The following is a 24,111-nucleotide window of genomic DNA, read 5'->3' as shown; positions in this document are numbered from 1 at the left end:
AAGTGCATTTATAATGTTTTTTTTTTTTTTTTTTTTTTGGTTTTTTTAGACTTTTTTTTTGATTTTTTACCTTTATTATGATAGGACAGATCAAAATTTTGAAAGACTTATTTTCTTTGTTTTGGTCCTTGAGTCAGGATTCGAACACGGGGCACCCATAACGCAAAAGCACTATATGTCAACGCGCTGCCCACAAGGCTTTCGGTGCCAAAAATAAAGTGCATTTATAAATTTAACACTATAAGAACATGGAATAAGATCCGTTTTGATTTCAAGTGAACGTTCAGGACCGTGAGCTACTTCTGAAGTAATGTTGGATAGAGTTTTGTGCTTTACACAATTATAACCTGAACCAGTGAGAGCGGAAGGAGGGGGAAGGGAAAAAAGTGACATTTATTGAAGCGTTAGAGAGAGAGTGAGAGAGAGAGAGAGAGAGAGAGAAAGACATGTGATGAGGTAGAGGGAAGGTTCGAGACAGACAGAAAGCCGGAGTGGGGAGGGTTGGACTTGTGCTGTCAGTTGTGCTGTGCTGCATTTTCTTTTGTAAACACAAACTGCTTTTCTTCCTTCTTTCTGCTACACTCCAGTACCTTCTGCAAATGCTCCCGTCATATCAGCTAACAATGCCAAAGAGCCCACAGAGGGGGGCGTGAGGCCCAAAGACGGGGAAATATGCAAAAGGTGGAATAAAAACTACCTTACGTAAGACTGACGGGGCAAAAAAGGCTAACTGTTACTGCCAGAGCCTAACATTGCTTGCCTTTTTGTTTGGGTTATAATGAGATATTTTTATTTTACAAGAAGTGAATGAAGGTATGACTGTATAATAGTTAAAGAATCATGACAGGAATAATAAATAAATAAATAGCAAGATAAGTGCATACATTTTTATTAACATTTAAAACTAAAATTATATTGATAGTTATGTTCATATCACCTGTATTTATTATTTGAATTATTAATAATAATATTTAGCATGTTTTTTATTTTTTGATTTTTATAATGCTTAAACATTTTACAATGAGACCTTTCTATAGCTTGTTTTATACACATAAATATCTATTATTTACACACTATGCCACTTTAAAAGGTAACTTTACTCTAATAATAAATAAAACTGAACTAACAGCTGCAAAAAATACCAGCATCTGACACGGAGGCTGAAGGGTTAAGGGTAAAGTGAACTGAATTGTAAGAAGTTGGTTTCCAGGGGAACTATTCTTACTGTTCCAGCTGAGTTGGGCTAAACCACTTTGCTTTCGAAAAGGGGGGCAACAAACACCCACAACACAAATTTCTTTCATAACAGTTTAAAGGAAAACAGAACACGGACTGGGGCAATAAGTACAAACGTGTGAGGTCCTGTTTTATAAGTTACAGTCTGTTCTTAAATAACTTGCGCGGTTTTGACGGGTTTAAAATATGCGCGTCTCCCCCGCAGCTGCTCTGTGCTAGCGGCCCTGCCAAGTCAGTTTGAAAAGATCAGACAAAGGCAGCAGGAAGCCCCTCGGCTTGGCAATGAGTGCGAGCGGAGCACAAACGCGAAACGAAACCTCACTCTTTTATCTGATAGCGGACTGAATTTATTTTCTCCCGAGGTTTGTGGCAGTTTTAGACATCTTTTGAAAATGTACGACCGTCTGGATCCCCGGGTCGAGCGAAGACTATTATCAAAGCGCCAAACGGGCAGCAGCGCTGCCTGACCGCCGAACGCTGTCGGTCTGAATCGCGATCAAGCGTCTTTTGGGGGCATTTTTTGCATTTGAATCCTTCCTACACCGCTGAAAGGATCACCCGGGACGGAGAGTTGTCGATTTACACAGTTAAATGTAAAAGTAAAAGCTTGAGGAGCTTTCTAAAAGCCTTTTTTTCTTTTTCCTTAGTGGGGTGAGTGCGGGGAGGGTGGGTGTTGGTTGGTGTTGGTTTACCGCCGTTTGTTTTCTTGAGCGCGTTTGGAAGATGGAGACGCACATCTCATGTCTCTTCCCGGAGATTTTAGCCATGATTTTCAGCTACTTGGACGTGAGGGACAAAGGCAGAGTGGCCCAAGTGTGCACGGCGTGGAGGGACGCATCCTACCACAAGTCCGTGTGGAGGGGGGTGGAAGCCAAGCTGCATCTGAGGCGAGCGAATCCGTCCCTGTTCCCCAGCCTCCAGGCGCGGGGCATCCGGCGCGTTCAGATCCTCAGCCTGCGGCGCAGCCTCAGCTACGTGATCCAGGGAATGCCCAACATCGAGAGCTTGAATCTGAGCGGCTGCTATAACTTAACGGATAACGGCCTGGGGCACGCGTTCGTGCAGGAGATCCCTTCCCTGAAGGTGCTCAATCTGAGCCTTTGCAAGCAGATCACGGACTCCAGTTTGGGCAGAATAGCGCAGTATCTGAAAAACTTGGAGGTGCTGGAACTGGGCGGCTGCAGTAACATCACGAACACGGGCTTGTTGCTCATCGCGTGGGGTTTGCACAGACTCAAAAGTCTTAATCTGAGGAGCTGCCGGCATGTTTCGGATGTGGGCATAGGGCACTTGGCTGGCATGACCCGGAGCGCGGCGGAGGGCTGCCTCAGTCTGGAATACCTGACCTTGCAGGATTGCCAGAAGTTGACGGACTTGTCCCTCAAGCACATTTCGAAAGGCCTGACCAAGCTCAAAGTGCTCAACCTGAGTTTCTGCGGGGGCATCTCGGATGCTGGCATGATCCACCTCTCTCACATGACGAGCCTGTGGAGCCTTAATCTGCGTTCGTGCGACAACATCAGCGACACGGGCATCATGCACCTCGCCATGGGCACGTTGAGACTCTCTGGACTCGACGTGTCGTTTTGCGACAAGATAGGCGACCAGAGCCTGGCTTATATCGCGCAGGGCCTGTACCAGCTCAAGTCGCTGTCGCTGTGCTCGTGCCACATCAGTGACGATGGCATCAACAGGATGGTGCGCCAAATGCACGAGCTGAGGACGCTGAACATCGGCCAGTGCGTGCGGATTACAGACAAAGGACTGGAGCTGATCGCAGACCACTTGACGCAGCTGACCGGCATCGATCTGTATGGATGTACGAAAATCACTAGGGGGGACTGGAGAGGATCACGCAGCTCCCCTGCCTTAAAGTTTTGAACCTGGGCCTTTGGCAGATGACTGAAAGTGAGAAAGTGAGGTGAAACTTGGGGGGTTTTTGGAGGGAGGGAGGAAGGGGGATGGGTGAATTTCAATAGAGCAAAGTACATAAAAAGAAGCTTAAAATGCTGAATGTGATACATGTGCCAGTTATTGCTATTATAACACACAAAAAGTTGTTTTGTTTTTTCTTAACAAATCGCAATATTAAACCTCCTCCTCCCAGAGTGTCGCGATATTTTGGCTACCTCGTTAGATGTATTATATTGTTATTCTTAAGAAGAATGAGAATTTGTGCCTAGAAAAACAATCCCCTCCCCCTTTATCTCGTCTTTGGCTCAATGAAAGCAAAAAGACTGAAAGAAAGGATGGATTCAGACTACCTTTTTATTTCCCTTCCTTCAGATAGCCAACGAAATATCTTTCAAAACAAGTCTATGGGTAGTTGACATCAAATTTCAAGCAGTTTCGCAAGCGTCCTGTGATGTGACAGTTCACCTTAAAATGTTGTAGATCTTCTGTAATTATTAAACAATGCCGTTTTGTGATCTTAAATTAATTGAGAGACTACATGCAATATTTGTGCTTTAAACAAATAATTTATCACACCATAGGACCATTTAAAATTAAGTAGTGATTAAAAATGAGAAAGAAAAAAAATATTTAAAAACAACATTTTCCCTTATACATTGTATAAATGACAAGACTAAAATCTTCAAAAGTTCATGGACATGCTATATGTCAGCTACCCTTATGCAAAAATACTGGGTTTGTACACTTAAGCTTTTATATTTCCAATCTCTTTTAGTTTTTGCTCAATTTTGCAGGCCTGAAAGCCTTTAATTCCTGCTTTGAATAAGAGGTTACCTCTGCTGATGTATTTATGCTTATGTAAGCAGATATTAATTAATGGCTGTTATTCAGAGCGTTGTACTTCAAATTGAAGTGAATTTTGTCCCTAAAAAAGAAGAAAAGAAAAACCCCTGTTAGCAATTCACTTGACACCTTGTTTGCCTCTTCACAGGATTGAAACAGGGCACATGGTGTTATAAAACAATCTGTCTGTTTTAAATACAATAATATTCAACTTTACATATAAAAGACATGGTCGAAACGAGGGTAACACGCAAAATGCATGTCAGGCCAATATATATGTACCATGATGTATCGACCTGCAACATGTATTGAGTCCTGCTGAGAAGCTACTGTGTTCTATTGTACTGTAAATGTATTTGTAAAAAGAATCCCAAATTAAAATGTTTTATATTCTTACAGTAAAAACATTAAAGTTGATATTTATATAAATAAAAGAGCCACTCTGAATTTCGTTGTGGGGAAAGGTTTTTTTCTGGTTGTGATTTTTTTCTATAATTCATGCATTCGGTTTGGATTGGTGCCCTTTTGATTCTAAACGTCATAATGTTTAGGCAGTATCACAGATAATGTTGCTATAATAGGGTTAGGGGTTTATTTGGTCGATTGCCAATGTAGTGGATTTGAGAAATGAGTGTTTTAGAGGACGATGGAAGTGATATTTGTGTGTTAAGAGCATGCATGTTTGTTACATCATTTATGAACTGCAACAAAATGGATGCTTCCTTTAATTGTGCTAGTTAGGGTGTTAAAACTGTAATGCTGCTTTTTTTTACAATTTAAGTCATCCAATCCAATAATATACATACTGTTAAAGCATCTGATATCAATATGGTGGCTATAATAGTGGATATTTTTCACCAAGCGAAATATTATAAATCCTGTTCTCAACAGTTGCCATTGTTTCCCCAAGTTAAGAAGCCAGGTTTAGGATTTTTTTTCTTCTTCTTGCTCAGTCACGCATACCAGATCTGAGAGACGGGGTTTGTCCCACAGGAGTCCCCCCCCCCCCCAGAAAAGAAGAAAAAAAAAAACCTCAGCCCACCCCCCTTTCCTCAAACAGACACTTTTGAACATTCCTCACCATCATTCAAAGCGTTTAAGCTTTAGTCTTTGCTCCCCTCCACCGTCCAGAGGGGTGGAGGATTTAATCGGGGGCTCTGAGCGCTTGATGAGAGAGCGAGAGAGAATTTAAGCCCTTCTGAAGGTTACCGCCATCTCTTTTTACTAACTTTGCTGAGTTCATAGATTTTTTTTCTTTTCCTGGAGCTACAGTTTTTGTTGCATTTTTACAACTGGAGATGTTTGTCAGACATTCGGATATGTTGATCACATAGATCTTCTTTAAAGTTGTAAAAACCACACTATTTTACGATTTTGCTGAACTGAGCAAGCAGAGCTGAAAAACGATTACACCAGTGAGAAATCTCACACCACCTTTTTAAAAAAATAAAAATACAGCTTGGTTTTACTGCTGGGGATTCTAACAAAGCAGTCGTAACATTAGCAGTGACCTGTATAGCTCTCCCAGCACCTGTGGATGAAGGTGTCTCTGGGTTACAGTGAGGCGCTTTGAAGGTTCAGAATGTTCCAGAAAGGTGGGTGTGGAAGGGTTGGAGGTTATTCTGCTCCTGTCTGAAGTTACAGGCATTTTAGTAGGCCCATGCGATCTGATCAGACAGCCTAAATCAAGCACAGATCAAAAAAATCTAATCATCTGATAAAAGTCACTTATGGTTTGATTTGAAAATCACTACGAAAATCTGATTTGTTTGCAGTCAGGGTTAGAGGAAAGGTGGCTGAAAGCCGTGCCTGCCACATCGCTGGAAAATGGACAGGAATTTGTGAGTCACTGTTTGACTTTGCTCTGTGAAAAAAAAAGAACCCAGTGCAAGAACCCTGTCTGACTTAAGGAGGCCGGCACCGTCTAGCAAACATGGCACATGAGAGATGCTTTAGTTTTGCGTCTCTGTGTGTGGCATTGCTGTTTATTCGTTCAGAACAACTGCATAAGGCCAAATGCAAAGGGCATGTGAGTGAAGAGAACAATCTGTTGCTTCATTCTGCACAGGATCAAATACTTAAGACTGAACTTTCTCTCTATGTACGAATTGAGCAACAGAAAATCTTTTCACTCAGGAAAAATAAATTAAAAGTAATATCTTTTTTTTTGTTCAGTACACGTTTAGTTCAATAATAGCAGTTTTTGGCATAATGTTTATTACCACAAAAATAATTAAATCTTGTCCCTTCTTTCTTTCTTAATTGTTTTTATAACAAAATCATACAATGCAGTTGCAAAGTTTACAACAAAAAAGGATAGCAAATGATCCCCCCCATGCTAAAATCATATTTACAAGAATATTGTTTGTCTTCTGGCTATCATACACTTAAACAAAATCAGCAAAAATAGGGCACAATATACTGTATTAAAATGAAGGAAATGTATTGGATTCTGTATTGATTTTTTTAACTAGTATTTTGTATTTTTTTAGTTGTGGACTAACAAAATTAGTTGTAGTTGTAACTACAGTGTAGTTTGTCACATTGAACGGCTATGTCCATAACTTTAACAAATAATGCCCTGACAGAAAAGTTTTTTTTCCTCTTTCTTTTTATTTTATAGTGTTTTGAAACAGTATTTACATATTGGCCCCATTAACTTCCACTGTACACTGTAAAAAATAGAAAGTTGAGAAAAGTTTAAGGCAACCAGCTTCAGCAGATTTTGGACTTTTCTTAACTTGTTGTTTTCAGTTTATACATCAAAAAGTTGAGAAAACTCAAAAATCTCCTACAAAAACAAGTTGAGAAAACTCCAAAATCTGCTGAAGCTGTTTGCCTTAAACTTTTAATTTTTCTCAACTTTTTATTTTTTAGTGTAGTTACCTCCCTGTAACCCAGATTTGGCTGTTTTAAACAGAAGAACATTATGCCATAAAAACTTGACTGAGCTTAATTTGTACTGAACTTACAATACTCATTTAATTTGAAATTTTGAAACAGAATTTTATAAAGCACAACTGTAGAGTCACATGTTGGTGGTTAAACAGATTCTTCTATGGCTGCCGAGTCCGTCAACAAAATCTGATGCAAAAGTTTGTGACTCACAGTGCACTGAGAGATTTGAGTTTGAAAAGAGTGGAATTAACTCTGTGGTGAAAAGGCGTATGATGGTTACTGTCTCACATGGCTGTCAGGTTTTAGTCATACCTCTCATTAGAACTAATCCACAGCGGTATTTTCACACTGTGGACTGGATGACGGCCATATGGCATCTTTATGAGCACACAACTGGTTTACAGCACAAACTGTACGTCAAGCGCTTTTTTTTAAGCAGCCAGATGAAAAGGTAGGTGAAGGCAAGTAGATTTGTGGGTGTGTGTGTATCGTCCAGGTTTGCTCTGGTTTGTTGCTGCCAGCTCTCCCCCGGTGAGGTTGTGACAGAGTTTGACTGGTGTCATGTGACCTTGCTGGAAGTGTGAGTAAAGAGGGGCCAGAGCCAGGAGACCCAATCTGTCGCCCTCGCCCCACCCTTTACACACATGCAGTGATGGAAACAAATTTGCAAAAATGACCCGTATAGGCACAAAAATCCACAGACACTGTCCAAATTCTAGGCAAAATTTAGGAAAATGAAGGAAAGCTGTGTGTGACTTGGCAGATTTGTGCATGTCTTTGTCTTGCTAGGGAGTGTTTGCCGGCTCAATCCTCTCAGACACACACACACACACACACACACACACACACACACACACACACACACACACACACACACACACATAAACTCAATATCTTAGACTCTATTTTTCTCTTTCTTCTCTTTTTCTAAAAAAATGGGACTCAGGCTTGTGTTGCACCAGTTTTCCCCTTTGTTCTGATTGTATTAGGTGACGGGTCCACATGTTCTGGATCGTATCTGCTTTCATATGCAGCGAAATGCAGCTCTCCAGCAGCACTCTGGAGGCAAGAGGTCTGTGCATGAAAGAAACTTGAGTGCGAGACTGAAAACCACACCGCACAACAAAAAAACGATATGGGGAAAAAAAAGACAACCAGTGATTGGAAGCTTTGTTGCTTCTAAACTGCCCATTTTAGCGTTAATCCTTGACCCCAAACTATCAGGCGCACCTTTTACAGTCAAGAATAAAAATTCTGACTGAACAGCTGCAATAAAATGTACACAGAAAAAAAATACATCGCTCCCGTCCTGGCTACTGATTGGTCAGTGCAGCGTTTTGGTCATGCTAAAATGCATAAAACGGGAAGAGATGCATGAGAAACAGGAAGGTAACAGGGAAGAGATGCTTGTGAACATAACAAAATTGTGTAAGACTGGTTTATTTCTTAGCCTCCGTGTTTTTCTGTGGCTTGGCTTTATAATTTAAAAGGTAAGCTGATAGACGAGTACATGTGTGTGTGCCCGGGCTACAGGCTGACTGTGTAGAAGGAGATTTGTTGCTCCTCAGAGTGTGGGTGGTAGAGAGGGCGTGAGTGTTGTGTGTGGTGCTCTGAATCCACTCAAAAAGGGAAGCGATGGAAAGAGAGAGAGAGAGGGAGAGAGCGCTAAAAGGAAGAAAGTTCATGAGAGATGGATGACGAGGGGACGCACACTACTGTAGCTAAAACCTCTTCACAGAAATACAGCAGCCTCTGGCCGTCACATCCGTCGAGACAGCCGACTGAGCTGCTCCCCACAAGAGGATGTATTTTTAAAACCACTGTGGCATTTGGAATTATCTAAGAGGCACATCCATAATGTTTTGGTTAGGTAGACACTTTTTCAAGCACTACATATACAAAAAGCACTGTAGGTCCGATGGGTTTATAAATCCAGTGGAATGTGTAGCTTGCCAGACGCTTTTTAGAGTGAAGTTAGATCAAAGTTATTGGTTGAAATGAAATAAAACGGTATCCTGAGCGAGGTATAAAAAAACCCATTGCATTGCCAACAAAATCTGGATAAGATAAATCCAGTAGATCCAACATGGCACCATAGCCATTACAAGAAAACTGACTTTACCGCCATACCACAGATTGATGACATGCATTAAGTGAATGACAGAAATAAATGGCATTGTGGCATTTAAAAGAATGAATGGATCTTTATTTGAATGATAAAAAATGTTAAAAACAATTCTCTTTCTAAAAAAAGAAAATTCTGTCATCAATTACTTATTCCAACACTACATGATTGCTTTGCTTTGCATACTTCATAAATGTAGTCCAAACAACTACTTCTAAAGCCATATGATCAGAATGTAAATTATAATATAAATTATAAACTGGAAATTCAACATGAGGATAGGTAAATGATGAAATTGTCATTTTTGTGTAAGCTGTTTCTCTCAAAATGACGATGCTCAAACTCCATGTTTGTTATGATGTTAGCTTTTGAAATAGCAGAATATTCTGGAAGAGTGTTCAAAGCGGAACATGTTGAGCAGCAACAGAATTGTGCCTCTTTTCTCTCCCTCTCTATCTCTAGGCCTGGGTATTGCATAGCTCAGTCAGAGATGTAGAAAAGGCAGTGTTACACAACAGGAAGTGAAGCATGTCTCGGGAGCTTTAAAGACAAATAGACCGGTTTGATCAAGTTTAGTGCCGGGCTCTCTTGAGCCCATCTCTCAATACCGGCTCAAGTGCACAAACACAGGAGAGCGCAGGGGGAGAAGGAACACTTATAGTTTCATACTGCCTGATTGAACTCTTCGTTTAGATTTTTTCCTCCTTAAATGCCAGAGGAAAATGCTGCTTCTGGAAATAAGGTACACAGTCTGAATTAATGGGATAGAAAATCTCGATATCTGTCTGCAGTGTTGGGGAAAGTTAGTTTTATAAGTAGCTAATGCATTACAATATTGCATTGATTCTTGAAAAAGTAACTAATTGCTTTACTTAGTTACTATCTATCTATCTATCTATCTATCTATCTATCTATCTATCTATCTATCTATCTATCTATCTATCTATCTATCTCAGAGCCAGAGCACAAAAACAGCAGTAAAACAGTTACTAAAATGGACAGCAGACTGGTAGAAGTATAACTAAAAACAGGATGCAATATAGATGAGTGAATCATATTAAGATCCTGCTTTGGCAGTTAGCTGCTTATTAACGCACCCGCACCCACAGGGCTACATGAACCAGGCCCACTAGCTCAAAGAGTAGTTAAACTGTAGCGTCAGCAAAAAGGCAGCTACTATTGTTTCAGCTCTTCAAAAGAACACATAGACTGGACTGCTGACAGGAAGTGGCTGGAGTTGCTAAAGGTGGGTATGCACAGAAATACAAATAAAGTGTTCAAAAGGTTTCACTTTTAAAGGGATGGTTGACCTAAAATATTGCACTTTTAGGTGCACTATTACTTTAAGAGCTGACTACAAGAACTTTTTTTGACTGAAAGTATATTAATTCTCCTCCTCACAGCTGAAGACTCAAGACAAGACACTGACTATTTGAAGTCCTGTATAATGACAAAGCAAAATTTCTGTACTTCAAGATGATTTTTATGAGGGGCTTAAATTAGAAAAGAGAGGAGGGTGAAGCAGTACTTCTGTTCCTAAAATAAATGCTTTACAAGATGATTGCAATGCTTCTGGCCATTTGGGCTGAGCTAAAAAGCTGTGGGCAATGCAGGAATATGAAACCAAACATACTGGGCAGCACCGAGCCCATTTTTCATCTCATTTCCTCTCTTTCTCTGTCCTTCCTTTTTCCAGACAAAGCCTTCTCACTCTCTGATGGCCATCCATCAGTTTTCTCTCAGCCCACTGTTAATGCCTTGCTCTCTCTCTCTCTATCTCTCTCTTTGAGATTTAGAGGCTCTGAGTGTGACATGGAGAAGCTCAGCTTGTGTCTGCCTCGAGGCAGTGGTCCGACTCAGCCAGGGAAATTTATAAAGTGTCTGACGTTATCGCCATGCGGTATGCAGAGCATTCTTTCTCCCCTCTTCTCTCTCTCTCTCTCTCTCTCTCTCTCCTTATTCAGTATCTACTCTCTCTCTCTATCTCACCAAATCTTCAACCGTTTCACATTTCTGACATCTCTGCCCTGTTCTCTAACATTATTCTTCACATGTATCTTGCACTCTCCATGTACTTTTCAATATTTAAAGGGGTAGTTTATCATTTACTCACCCCCATTTTCTTCTGTGAAACAGAAGAAATTTAGAAAATTTCATGTAAAAGAGAATCAAGAACAATGAAAGCTAATAAGTAAGGATGCTGTCAAGTAGGGCTGCATGATAAATCAAAATGGAATCGTAATTGCGATTCGACAGAAGCAGCGATTGTCATGCGTATCTTTCAGTGAAGCACGGTTATGTGAACAGCAGTAAATCTCCATTCAAAGGCCAGAGGGCGCTCTTGCCCTGTTTTTATTGATTCAACGTGACTAATAAACACACGATTATGACAAAATATGATTTATCTGAGTTATTATTATAATGTTCATTAAAATAAAGTATATTTATAATGCAATGCCTTTAATCACTGCTTAGAATACTATGAAATATGTTGCGTGCCTTATTCTGTATAAGAAGCCACATCATCTCACAGAAGGATTTATTTTAAACACTTAAATGACGTTATGAAGTGAGTTTGGAGTAAAAATATGTTATTAAATGTGGTATTTTCACATGCTTTCAGATGGAGCAGCATTTACTACACAGAGCCATAGTTCACTGAGAAGCTATGCAAACAGCTGTCATTATCGCAAACGATTTCTTCGATTACATAATCGTGCAATAAAATGCTTTTTTTTTTTGGTTTGCATGACTTGTCAGTGAACTACGGCTCTGTGTAGTAAATGCTGCTCCATGCGATGATGATTTACGGCTGATAACAGAACCGGATTTACTGACAAGATGCGCATGATAATCACTTTTGAATAATCAAGCAGCCCTACTCTCAAGCTCTGAAATGGACAAAAAGCAAAAGTGTTTTTGTAAGCAATGCCAAAGAAGAACCAATTTGGTTTCCCAAAGAACCTTTCAGTTGACAGTTCTAAAAAATTGTTGAGGCCCGTTCACACCAAGGGCGCTAACTATAAAAATACAGATAAAGATATAGTTCTAAAAATCGTTCTCAATATTAAAGACTAGCAGAGTCCACAACACAGCTATAACGATAAAGGCACAGAGAAACGATATTGTTGGAATCACTTCCAGAACAATTTTTTTCCAGCTGATGAACGATACAAACACTGACAGCCAATCAGAATCAATCCTGCAATATGAGCAAGAGAATTTAAAGCGGCATGCACTTAGAATAAACAGACGATATCATCCGCTGGTGTGGACACTAACATTATCTTTATAGTTATCTTTATAGTCATCTTTATAGTCAGCCCGATCTCATGGCAATTCGTACATATTTTACGAGGTGGCTAATTTGTACGACCTCACTCGTACAAATACATATGATTTGTGCTAAATCATACGTATTTTATGAGTTGCACAATTCGTATGAATTTGTATGAATTACCTACACCTAACCCTGCCCCTAAACCTACCCGTCACTGGGGTCTAGACAAATTGTACAAAATCGTACAAATTAGCCACCTCGTAAAATACATATGAATTGGTCATGAGATAGTGTTGTTATAGTTATCGTTCTTGGTGTGAACGGGGCTTCAGTGTAAAGAACATTTTAATAATCTAAAGAACCTTTCTCCTCTATAAAGTAGCCTACCTTACATGCAATGAAAAGATTGCATGGATGTTAAAATTTCTTCATGGAACATAAAAAATGCCAATAAAGAACCTTTAATGGTTAATGAGCACACATCTTCGTCATACAATAGCTGTGTTTAAGGTTAAGACTAAAAAACATCTGCTGCTGCATATGCAAATTACCAAAGTGCAATTGGTCAAAAAACATGCCCGTCATTCTTAATGACATCAAATGTGGCACAAAACGTTTTTTAAAATACATATTTGAATATACACAGCCGTTAATTTTCAGTGCTGAAGCATATATGAACAATATCAATGAATAACAACTGAAAGCTAACCTATATTTGGTTGTATAGACTGTTTTCTGAAGCTTAATAATGTCCATTCCCATTCATTTTCATTGTGTGGAAAAGAACATCTAGAAAGTCATATAGGTTTGAAACAACATGAGGGTAAGTTTAAAATGACAGACTTTTAATTTTTGGGTTAACTGTATTCTTTTTTCTTTTATGCAACACATGTGCTTGCATATATCGGCTCATAAAAACCACATACGTCCTGTTTGCTGTGCGTCGGCTACTTTTTCCATCTGTTCTTCCTCCCCCTTTCCTGTTTCTCTCTCTCTCCGTGCTGCGGCTGGATGCTGGGAAACTGTGGATAGTGTTTTACTTTAGTGCTGCCACTTCTCTCACTCTCTTTTTTTTTGCTTTGTCACTCAACGCGACATGTCCTGTCACATGGTTCATTCACTCCGACAGACACAGGGCCGGAGAGTGCTGCCTCTCTCTCTCCCCCACATTTCAATCTCCCTCTCTCATTCTCCCTCTTTCTCTCTCTCATTTCAGCCCAGGGTCTATTCTGAGGCAGGAATTGGAAACTCAGTCTTGTGCTGATGTTTATCAGCCCATTCCAGGCCCTGCATTGCATTTCTATCTGAGAGTGTATCAGAGCCCCTGATTTTAGATAGATATGATTAATGTTGTTACATACTCCATGGCATTACGCGGGAAGGGGAGAGGGGGGATATATACACAGCCAATGATTTTCTGGATAATCTTCTTCTTTTGCTCCACAAGAGATCTCCATGTTGGAGTGGCTAAATAGAAGACAACACAAACTTGCAAATGTGCACAGTTATATTTAGAAATGTATATGTGCGTTTGGATGGATGTAGCCAGAGAGGGAGAAAAAAGATTGCTCTGGAGTGACCCTATTAGGGAACTAATGTTAATACATTTCAGCAACATCCACCCGCTCGTGTTACTGCAGTGATGACACAAGACTTCAATTAAATCCAGGCCAGACGGGGAATTCACACCAGCCCCTCGACAACTAGCTGCCTTGATTTCTCTTCCTACCGCTCTGAAGCATAATACTTCAACATCTGACCACTTAAACAACTTTAAAAACATGAAATCAAAAGGACTTTCTTAATAAATGTCCCTGGTCTTGTTGTGCTTGATTAATTCTAAAGAAAATCACAGTGTTTTTGTATCTTAATAAAAAATGTGCTGCTTTTTCGGCATTAAGTTCTAGTGAAGTCCATTGTGTTATTTTGGTATTATTTAAATACTGTTATAGCATTTATTAATATTTTCAATTATATATGTACCTCAAATTTCAATTATATATTTTCAGTTTAATTTTAAAAAGTTTTGTTATTTTTGTCATTATTACATTTTATTTGTATAAATGTTATTTTTTATATATCTATTTACCTTAAATTTAGTTTAAATTAAAGTCTAATAATTTTAGTACACTGAATTTTTTTTTTTTTGTGAACTGGTGATTCACTCAGAAATTTTAAAAAGATTCCTAGCAAAATTCATGAACAGTTTTTTGTTAAAGTTTAAGCTTATCATCAAATATTTATATTTCTATATGTTATTTCAACTTTATTTCAGTTAATGAAAATGGTTTTTAATAGTTTTTGTTTTATTTAACAATAACAACACTGGAAATATGTATGATATGGGATATGAATGCAATTTAATCTATGAACTAACACACACAAAGAGTTTCTCCATAAATGTAATGTAACTCAGTCTCTCCTGCTGTCCCGTTCTCCTTGTACCTCTTCATCTCTGCCTCTGTAAAACGGATTTGTCTCTCAGGATTAGAGCTGACATGATTGCAGATTTTGTTGCAGATGTGTTTTGTTTATGAGCGTTAAGTGATTCTGAAAAAGGCCTTGCCACTTCACTGCTCCCCATTTCCGACTCCTGCAATATTCTGCCCGCTGATGTGCTTTAGAGACTTTGGGAGAGACAGACAGGGACTTTCAGACAGAGCAGAATTTTTAATAAGTGGAAATCTACTGCACCAGGATGAGGAAAAATATATATATCACGGTTTGAGAAAAATTATATGGGACGAACCCCAGCGTGTCTGGCTTTAATTCAAAGCATACAGGCGGCAGATGACCCTGTGCTTTCCCCCCTCAAATCATCTTATCCATATTTAAAGGATAAGACCTGAGTGCAATAAGTGAAAGCAGCTTTGCATACGAGATCACAGCCAATTAAACTGACAGTTTCTCATTCAAGGAGGCGAGGGGGGAGTCAGGAATTTCTCAAAAGTTGCCTCAGACAAAAGAAGAAAAAATGGCTCTCGTATTCTTATATACGACCTGTCCAGAATACCAGGAGAGAGAAAAAGAGGCCTAAAAAGAGACACGGAATAAGAGAGGGATGAAGAGCTAAACAAAGGCAGTACAGTTGTTGTATCTATTCTCAAGATTGCAAACACAAAAGGTCTGTTCCAAAACCTAGTGAACTGCATCACTGCCTACCCAGACAGCACCCTAACTTTACAAGTTTTGAAAAGATTCTGCACAAATAATGGAGAACAAAAAATCATTTGGCTATGAGGGAAAAAAGCAAGATTCCATTTTTCAATATTTTATGATAACTAACAAACTAGAATGAAAATACAAACCTCATGATCCCCAAGAACAGCTCATGACCGATAAGGTCATTCTGAACAATGACACATATATTTAGAGAGACGCAACAGAGAGAAAATAGGAGGAAAAAAAGACTAAATAAATGAAATAACAATCTTGTGACTGTCAGGCACTGGAGGCATGCCAACAGCCGGAGCAGAGGAGGCTCAGAGGAGAGAAAGAGAGAGACAGTGAGGGGGTGGAGCTAGAAAGCGAGCGAGAGAGAGAGAGAGAGAGAGAGAGAGAGAGCTAGGGGAAGAATTGTGAAGGAGGAAAGAGAATAAACAGATAGATACTGAGAGAGGAGAACAAAAGACAAGAGTGTGAGTATTTTAGTTACCGAGAAAAAGAAAAAAAAGCATGAATGTCAGAAAAGTAAGATTGCTGAAAGGCAGAGAGAGAGAGAGAGATAAAGTGAGGAGAATGACAATACAGACCAGAACACAATCCAAAAAAGGACAGGGCAGATTGTTGGAGATGTATACTCTTACTTTGAGAGTTTGTACGAGTGTGGGTGTTTCTTCCATTACGAGCACATTTCTGTCACGGTTGATTTTTATTAAAACAGATTTCAGCCTTTTCTTTTTGTTACCTGAAGGACACTTTTTTTTTTTTTTTTTTTTTACAATGCCTTTTTTTATTTTTGATTCTTTGGAAACTTTTGCCTCAGACTCAGTCTTTCATTTGTAATCCTATGTATTTATATAGATTGATTTGTTTAACTCTTGCCTCAGAATTATAATTAATAATTTCATAGAAAAATAATCATAAACTATTTAAATATCTATTAAAATTACCTTTTTTCTTTCTTTCTGTTATATGAAGGTCACATTAATGGAAACAAAACCTTATACAATGCTTTATTTATTTACTGTTGGCATTTTAAAATGTACTGTATATATAATACAAAAGTATGACAATCTAAATAAAAATGAAATAATTATACATTTTTGTTTTATTAAAATTACTTTTTCTTTTCTTTTCTGTTCTTTCTTCCAAAAATGGTCATTTCTACAACAACCACAAATATTGCCACTAATCAAGTCTTTCCAAAAGCAAGTGTACTTGGTTACCAAGAAAACAAAGTCAACCATTTTCTTCGAAAAATGGGTAAAATGTTATTTTCACCAATGTTATCAAATTCAACACATAATTTGAGTTGTGCTGTAAAAACAGTCATTTCGGGGAAAAAAATGACTGTGATGCCTGTATCTCCACTGACAAATTAAATGAACTAGTGAGAGTCTGAAAAGCACATTTTAGTACAGTTTATTTTCTGAAAGTCTACAGGGCCAAATGAAGAAACACTTGTGTGTGTGTTAGTGTGTACTTGTTTATGCTACATTGTAAGGACCAAATGTCCCCACAAGGATAGTAAAACTTGAAATTTTTGACATTGTGGGGACCGTACAAGAGAAAAAAAAAAAAAGTAAATGATGTATATCTGAAAGTGTAACAATGCAGTCAGGTTTTCTGTAAGGGGTAGGTTTAGGGTTAGGGGATAGAAAATATTGTTTGATCAGTATATAAGTAATAGAAGTCTATGGAAAGTTGCCACAATTCACAGAAACAAACGTGAAAGAGAGAGAGAGAGAGAGAGAGAGAGAGAGAAAGAGAGAGAATAAGAGGGAGGGGCGAGAGATTGAGAGAGTTTGTGTGAGGTAGAGAGTGTGATGGTGATAGAGCTTTCAGTTCTTTGTGTGTGTGTGTGTGTGTGTGTGTGCTGGTCAATGCTCAGCAGTGCAGCAGCTCTCAGCCGCCCAGCAGGAAAAATCCCATCATTCTCTGCATACCGCACAAATTCCAGCTCGGCTTTCACCTCCTGGCCCCACTCCTCCACCCCTTCCCTCTCTCTCTCCCTCCCATCACCACCACCTCCTCCTCTCGACCTGCTCTTACAGATGGAGACTGGCCTGAACTCTCTCAATCCCGGGGCCTCTTGTCTTCTCTTAGCCTCACCTTTGACAGCAGACCCCCCTGCTCAGCTTTAGATTTCACTAATGCCATAACAATAAAACCACACTAAAAATCTGTGTGCTGGCTGCCGTGCTTTACAAAATAAAAAAATAATAAATCAATAAAATCTCCAACAACAGTTCCCAGAAATACTCACACTTTGAGCCTCAGAGTGTGCTCATAGTCTGCAAAGAAATGCCTATTCTGTCCACATTGATTATATAACTGAATACTGTATGTCAACAACACTTTTAATTTCAAGGAATTTAAAGTGAAAATGTATATTCACTTAAAATAAAAATTCTGTCATCATTTATACACCCTTCTGTCTTCCCAAACCTGTACGACTTTCTTTTTCTGTGAAACACCAAATATTTTTTTGAAGAATGTTGGGTAACAATTTTGGGTTCCATTGACAAAAAAAAAAAAGTTACCAGTATTCTTTAAAATATCTTTTTTTGTGTTCCACAAAATAAATTAAGTCATACTGGTTAGGAATGACATATAGGTGAGTAAAGGATTTAAATTTTTTGGATGGATTATTATTTACTTTGGTACATGCTGGTTTCACCTACTCAGCAAAAAAAAGAACTATCAATGTAGAGGACATTCATTATGCTTCACCGCTCATTATAATATCACTATAATCAAATAGGCTCACAGTACAGTCCTTATATAATCTATGTACTGTTCACACACCATCAAAGATATTCACAGTCACTTTACACCATATTGAGACAGGAATTACACTATTCTAATCATTATCAACTTATTTTTGCATACGGTCTCATCCTGGGCGACTTGAAAAGCCCTGTTGCTTCAGCCTTGATAAAACTTGCATAAAAGCATGAAAGACTCTTTCATGTTTCTGACCGCATTACGCAGCGCTTTGGACCTGATGAAATACAGAAAATGTCAGAGTCGTCGAGTTCATTATGACCTGACTTTGAAAATTAGAGTCTTGACTTTGGTTCAGACCACAACTGCTTGTTCTGCCAGACAAAGTGTGTTGTTTTTCTAATGGATATACAGTGGAACCCAAATGAGTATTTTCCATTATTTCTTTTTCCATTACAAATAATAATTAAGTGAATAAAAGTTAATTTTTTAAAAGTAAAACATGAAAGTCCTTCTATTTGAATTTGTTTATTAAAAATAATATTTAAAAGCATAACAATTGAAATAATCTTTAATTTAACAATTTGTTTAAAACTGAAAATGCTACTATTTTTATTTTTATTACAAATAGTATTTAAAAGCATAAAACCATTTAAGTTAACAGTTGTTACAAATTTAAAGGGCTTCTATTTTTGTTACAAATAATATTTAAATAATTAATATTCAATAATTCATAATTTAATACTTTCATTTTTTTTCATTTTAATTACAAATAATATTTAAAACCATAAAATAATCCAAAAGAAAAAAATGCATTGCAAATAATATGTTAAAACATAATTAAATTTTTTTATTTTTATTTTTAATTTTCAAATTAAAAATGTATTTCTAGATTTAATTTAAACATCAATTGAGACATTGAACTCCAGATAATATGGTCTCAAGCTTCTGGACCCCATTGTTTTTAAGGACATGCAATTTGTTGCAATTTCAAATATTATTTCCTCATCTTCCTTTAAATCTAGCTTTCTGGAGTGGATTGAGAATGAATACTGTCTCAGAAGAGGAAGAGAGGAGAGCCGAGGGGAAAACAGAGCTCTTGTTTTGCCTCTTTCTCTCTCAGGGCCTCCCAAGATGCCACTCAGGGAGAAGCTATTAATCATTGACAGGCCCCCATGGCTGTGTGTGTGTGTGTGTGTGTGTGTGTGTGTGTGTGTGTGTGTGTGTGTGTGTGTGTGTGTGTGCGGGCCCGTATGGACTCAACACAGGCAGGACATTGAGAGTAGATGTCTAAAGCCAAGCTGCACATAGAAACATTAGCAGCATTCTCCACGCCCACTGTAAAGCCCTCTCTAAGACCTGGGAGTCTGTCCCTACAGCAGGTGAAAAAACTCCCCACCGCCCCACAAAGAAAGCACAACGGTGGCATGCACACACACACACATACGCAAACACACAGCTGAAAACCGATCTCCCACAGGATATGCTTACAGCCCTGGCTGCTGCCTCTCTCACAGGCTGCCAACAATGTTACACCCAGGAGAGAGTATGTGTGAGAGAAAAAAGAGACGGAGAGAGGGAATCATACACAGGGTGAGGGGAAAAAAAACTAGAAGGAGAGAAAGAGGGCAGGAAAAGGCCAAAAGAGAAAATGAGGGGGTGTCTTTGGGGACAGAAAGAAAAAAAAACACAATGGAAACCGAAGCTGGAGAGAGTGTGGAAAAGAAAATGCGAGGAACAGACAGAGGCGGGTGGTTAGCATGAAAACTGGTCTCGGAGTAATGTTGGTTTAATCTAGTATTTCCTTTTCGCAGAGCGAGGGATATTCCTGGGGAAGGGTGGGAGAGTAACACACACTCGATGCCGTCTCCTGGCCTCGAGACCAGCTGCGAGCCTGCTCTGCCCTGGCTGCTCACTGGGCCTTAACAAGAGCCACATCTAGCCTGTGTGCCTCAGGCCTCTGTTACCAAACACACACACAGAGACAGAGGAAAGGAGGTATACAGTCACTCTGTCTGACCTGCCACCCCATAAATACATAGTGACATAGTCCAGGTGGACCTAACACTCATAAACACATACACAACCATAGTACAGCCATATAATGTACAACAACAGACCTTAGAGTAGAAGCAACCAGCTATTATTTTACAAAAATAAAAATAAAATCATTGCCTGATCAGAATTTGGTTGCTAAAGTGGTGCATTTACACAAGGCTTCTTTAGGACTGACTAGTTGATTATTAAAATAGTCTATTATGCATTAATTTTATAAAACAGAGCGAAATTCTGCTGGATTGCAAACATCTGAAATGAGCATCTGTTCAAAATAGTTTTCCAATGATAATCTGCTAGTAAGAAGATTAATAATCAGCAGTAGGTCATGTATATTTTTATTTTTTTCAAATCTGTGTATAATGCACAAATGAAAGTGTACAATATACATAAGGCTCATTAGTATGTGCACTGATACAGATTAGTCATCCTCTCATGTGCAATCTGAGATACTGATACTGGGATAGAGGTCAGAGGTTATAAAGGTTCCTGTGAATCTGATTCCACCAGGGCTTTAGATACTGCTTTTAACTGCAGTGTGTGTGTTTATGGTAGAGCAGATACACACAAACAAGTGACCCACAGGCAGAAAGTTCCATACTTGCGCATGAAGTGTTACACAACTCTGAAAAGCACAAAGGTCAAAAGGGTCTTGTTGTAAAGTTAAATTTAATGATTAGCTAATTGGATTAAACAGAGTCAGGGTCTAATTTGTGTCTTCTGATTAGATCCTATGCTTGAATACGGTGCTGCGGAGTATTCAGAAATCATTCTAAAATGCTGATTTGCTTCTCAAGAAACATTATTATCAATGTTGAAAACAGTTACTGCTTCATATTTCTGTAGAAACTGTGATGCATTGTTTGTCAGGATTCTTCGATGAATAGAAAAAACTTTTTTGAAATATTATAAATGTATTTACTGTCACTTTTGAACAATTTAATGCATCCTTTATGAATAAAAGCATTAGTTTAAGCATAAAAACAATCTTTTGAATTTAAACAGCTAACTTCATTTTCAACAGCCTTCCCCAACTCAGTTTAAATCAAGCTCGCACACACAAGCGAACATGTGCACACGTGTTTCCTTGCGTTTTATTGTAAGCGCAGCTGAAATCTGCATGCATGCAACTGTGCTTCCTACCCCAGCTGTTTGGCTGTTTTCGGCCCCTCCGGCAGAGGCGGAGCTTACATGCAGGACACAAGAGGGCGGGGCCGGAACGAGTCCAGACACCACCCATACCTCAACTCTAGGTGAAGATATCAGAAAAGTGTGCAGGGTTAGAGATAAATCGACTATGTATTTCATCCTTTGCATTTCTTTTTACACCTCTGCATCTGTCACAAATCCCCCCTCTCTCTCTCTTTCTCTTTCTCTCCAGGGCTCACTGCACTGGTGCGGTGTGGCTGTCAGCAGTGCCTTACATCCTGTTTGAAACAGGGTGCTGCTCTGTCTCAGGGGATTATCATGGCATAGCGGCACAACATAAAAGATGCCGGCTAATAAAACAGCATAGAACAGAGAGAGAGAGAGAGAGAGAGAGAGAGAGGGAGATGGAGAAACGGGGGGAGAAACAAAAATAAAAGCTTGTTCAATATACATCAGACTGTCTTCCACCCTCCCCATCGCTCTCCCCGGTTCATCACCTGCTGCGTTTGGTCCTGAGGCAGCAGGCAAGCAGGCAGGCAGCTGGCCAGTCGGGAAAAGGCACGGCTGGGCTGGTCTGCGCTGGGCCGAGCTGGGCTCAGACCATGTCCCTGGCCTTCTGAGGCAGGGAGCCGCTGGCTAGAGCCGCTTTCATCCTCCCAGCAGAATTAATCACCAAAGCCTTCAAGCTGCCAACCAGCAGAGGAGACTGTCAGCCAAGAGGGGTTCTGGCACCAGCCCAGGCTTCTATCCCTGCAGGGGCCTTCTATCAGATCAAAGACTGCCACCATCATGTCCCCCCTCCCCGCACACCTCATTTTTGTTGATGTGGCAGAGGGGATGTAGATGATTCTGGAGATTTTATGAGGAAAAGATAGCTGGCTCGATGAGGACGTAGATACATATAATTAGATTCTGAATGTCTAATGAGGGATGTGCGGTTCGTTTCAGGGCTCGGGGAAGATGCTGAGCACCTGCTTGAAGCAGAAAAAAAATCACTCCATCCACTAGCACCTCAGCCAAGACACATCCCCATGACAACCACGGGCCAATGAGACGGCTGCCACACGGGTCACACCAGCCTCCCACAGCACTGGACAATACGTCCGAGAGGAAATACTCTCGCTCTTGTATGAGAGATATACGGCTCTGTTCATCAGGTATGGAAAATCGGCTGTGCGCTGTTGTTTGGCAGAGTCGTGGCCACCAAATGCCATAGTTACTGGAGTTGATGTAACTATGAAAACATAGTAAAAATAAAATTGAATGGCGTTCAAAATTGCATCAGAAGAGTATTGTAGTAAGAAACTCAAACATGTAAATTAGGTAAATGGCAATTTCTAATTAGGGATGCACAATATGTCTTCTGTACCATACTGGTTATCTGCCAAAATATTTCTTTCTAATTTACATTTATAGATATGGGATATTTATAGAAGCCTGTTTTCGCCACAATATAAAAATTAAAAAAGCTGACTGCAACTTTTTATCTCACTATAGTGTTTTTATCTCATAATTCGGACATTGTTTCTTATAATTCTGAGATAAAAAGATAAGCTAAATATAAACTAAAAATTTGGAGAGAAAAAAAAAACAATTACCTTTTTTTTTAAAAAAAAAACAGGCTTCCATAGATAGTTAATTATACTCATTTTGCAGATTTTTACCTTTTGATTATTGTTGCCACAATATTTTAATTAATTAATAACACTGTTACACATAATTCTTAGCAATTTTTAAAATGAAAATACATTTGTCATAAGCTACTGTATAATCTAATTTTTATGATGTTTCATTTTACATTTATTTAGGCAGAATTGTATAGATTTATAATATCTGACATTTATCAGTTTTTCAACATAAATATGAGTATCATTTCCAACCATCCATCCGTCCATCCTTCCGCCTGCCAATCTATCCAATCCATCCATCCGTCCTTCCGTCTGTCCTTTTATCCATCCAACTGTCCATCCATCCATCCATCCATCCGTCCGTCCATCCGCCTACCAATCTATCCAATCCATCCATCCATCCATCTGCCTACCAATCCATCCATCCATCCATCTGCCTACCAATCCATCCATCCATCCATCCATCTATCTGTCTGTCTATCTATCTCTGCTTCTCTCCTCTCTTCCCTCAGGGACAGCAGGGTTTTAATTGATTAGCGTCTGGCATAAGACCAGATAAACATGCAGATTTGGCATCTTGGCTGGGGACTGTTGCTCATCTGCCTTAAGCGTGCACGCACACACACACACACACTCAGTATTTTGTCAGGGGGTTGTGCTTCAGTGGCACAAGGAGGCAGCGTTAGGTATCTGCAGGGACTCCACCCCGCTGAAGGCAGCCGACGTCGTGGCTACTTATAGCCACGCCATAAATCAAGCTGTCAGTCTCAGTCACGCTTGCTGGCACACTCATGCTCCAGAGCGGTCCTCTCCACACGCCCTGTGCTAAACTTTCTCTCTGAGACGCAGTGAGAGCTCAGTGTGCCGTGACCTGAGTTGAAGTCACCACAGAATATGTTGCAGGAATAAAAACAAGAACTGAGAGGCGGCTCAACATGTCGTCGCATATTCAGAAGGGTGTCTCGATTCTTAATGTAAATGCTCTTGTCATGGGAAAAGTTTACTTCATTAGTGAAGTTAGGAAGAGTATCTGCACTTTAAAACAAACGATTTTTCAAAGTCATTGGAGTAGAGTTTACAAATTTCTACACCAA

The 24,111-nt window shown here is 39.3% G+C and overlaps 2 protein-coding genes across 3 annotated transcripts in view; one reads left to right on the top strand and one right to left on the bottom strand.

The window, feature by feature from the left end:
• Positions 1-24,111, bottom strand: part of LOC109047807 (protein Wnt-5b) — a 78,570-nt gene that overhangs the window by 27,829 nt on the left and 26,630 nt on the right. The gene's annotated exons all lie outside the window — the stretch shown is intronic.
• Positions 1,903-4,204, top strand: LOC109047779 (F-box/LRR-repeat protein 14). Its single transcript, XM_019065444.2, is given in 2 exon segments — positions 1,903-3,070; positions 3,073-4,204. Coding segments are annotated over 2 exon segments (1,200 nt in total). The 5' UTR covers positions 1,903-1,959; the 3' UTR covers positions 3,162-4,204.

This window comes from Cyprinus carpio, chromosome B4 (genome assembly GCF_018340385.1).
Source record: "Cyprinus carpio isolate SPL01 chromosome B4, ASM1834038v1, whole genome shotgun sequence".
NCBI classification, from domain to species: domain Eukaryota; kingdom Metazoa; phylum Chordata; class Actinopteri; order Cypriniformes; family Cyprinidae; genus Cyprinus; species Cyprinus carpio.
The sequence above is the reverse complement of the archived record's forward strand: the minus strand, read 5'-3'. Positions and strand labels throughout refer to the sequence as shown.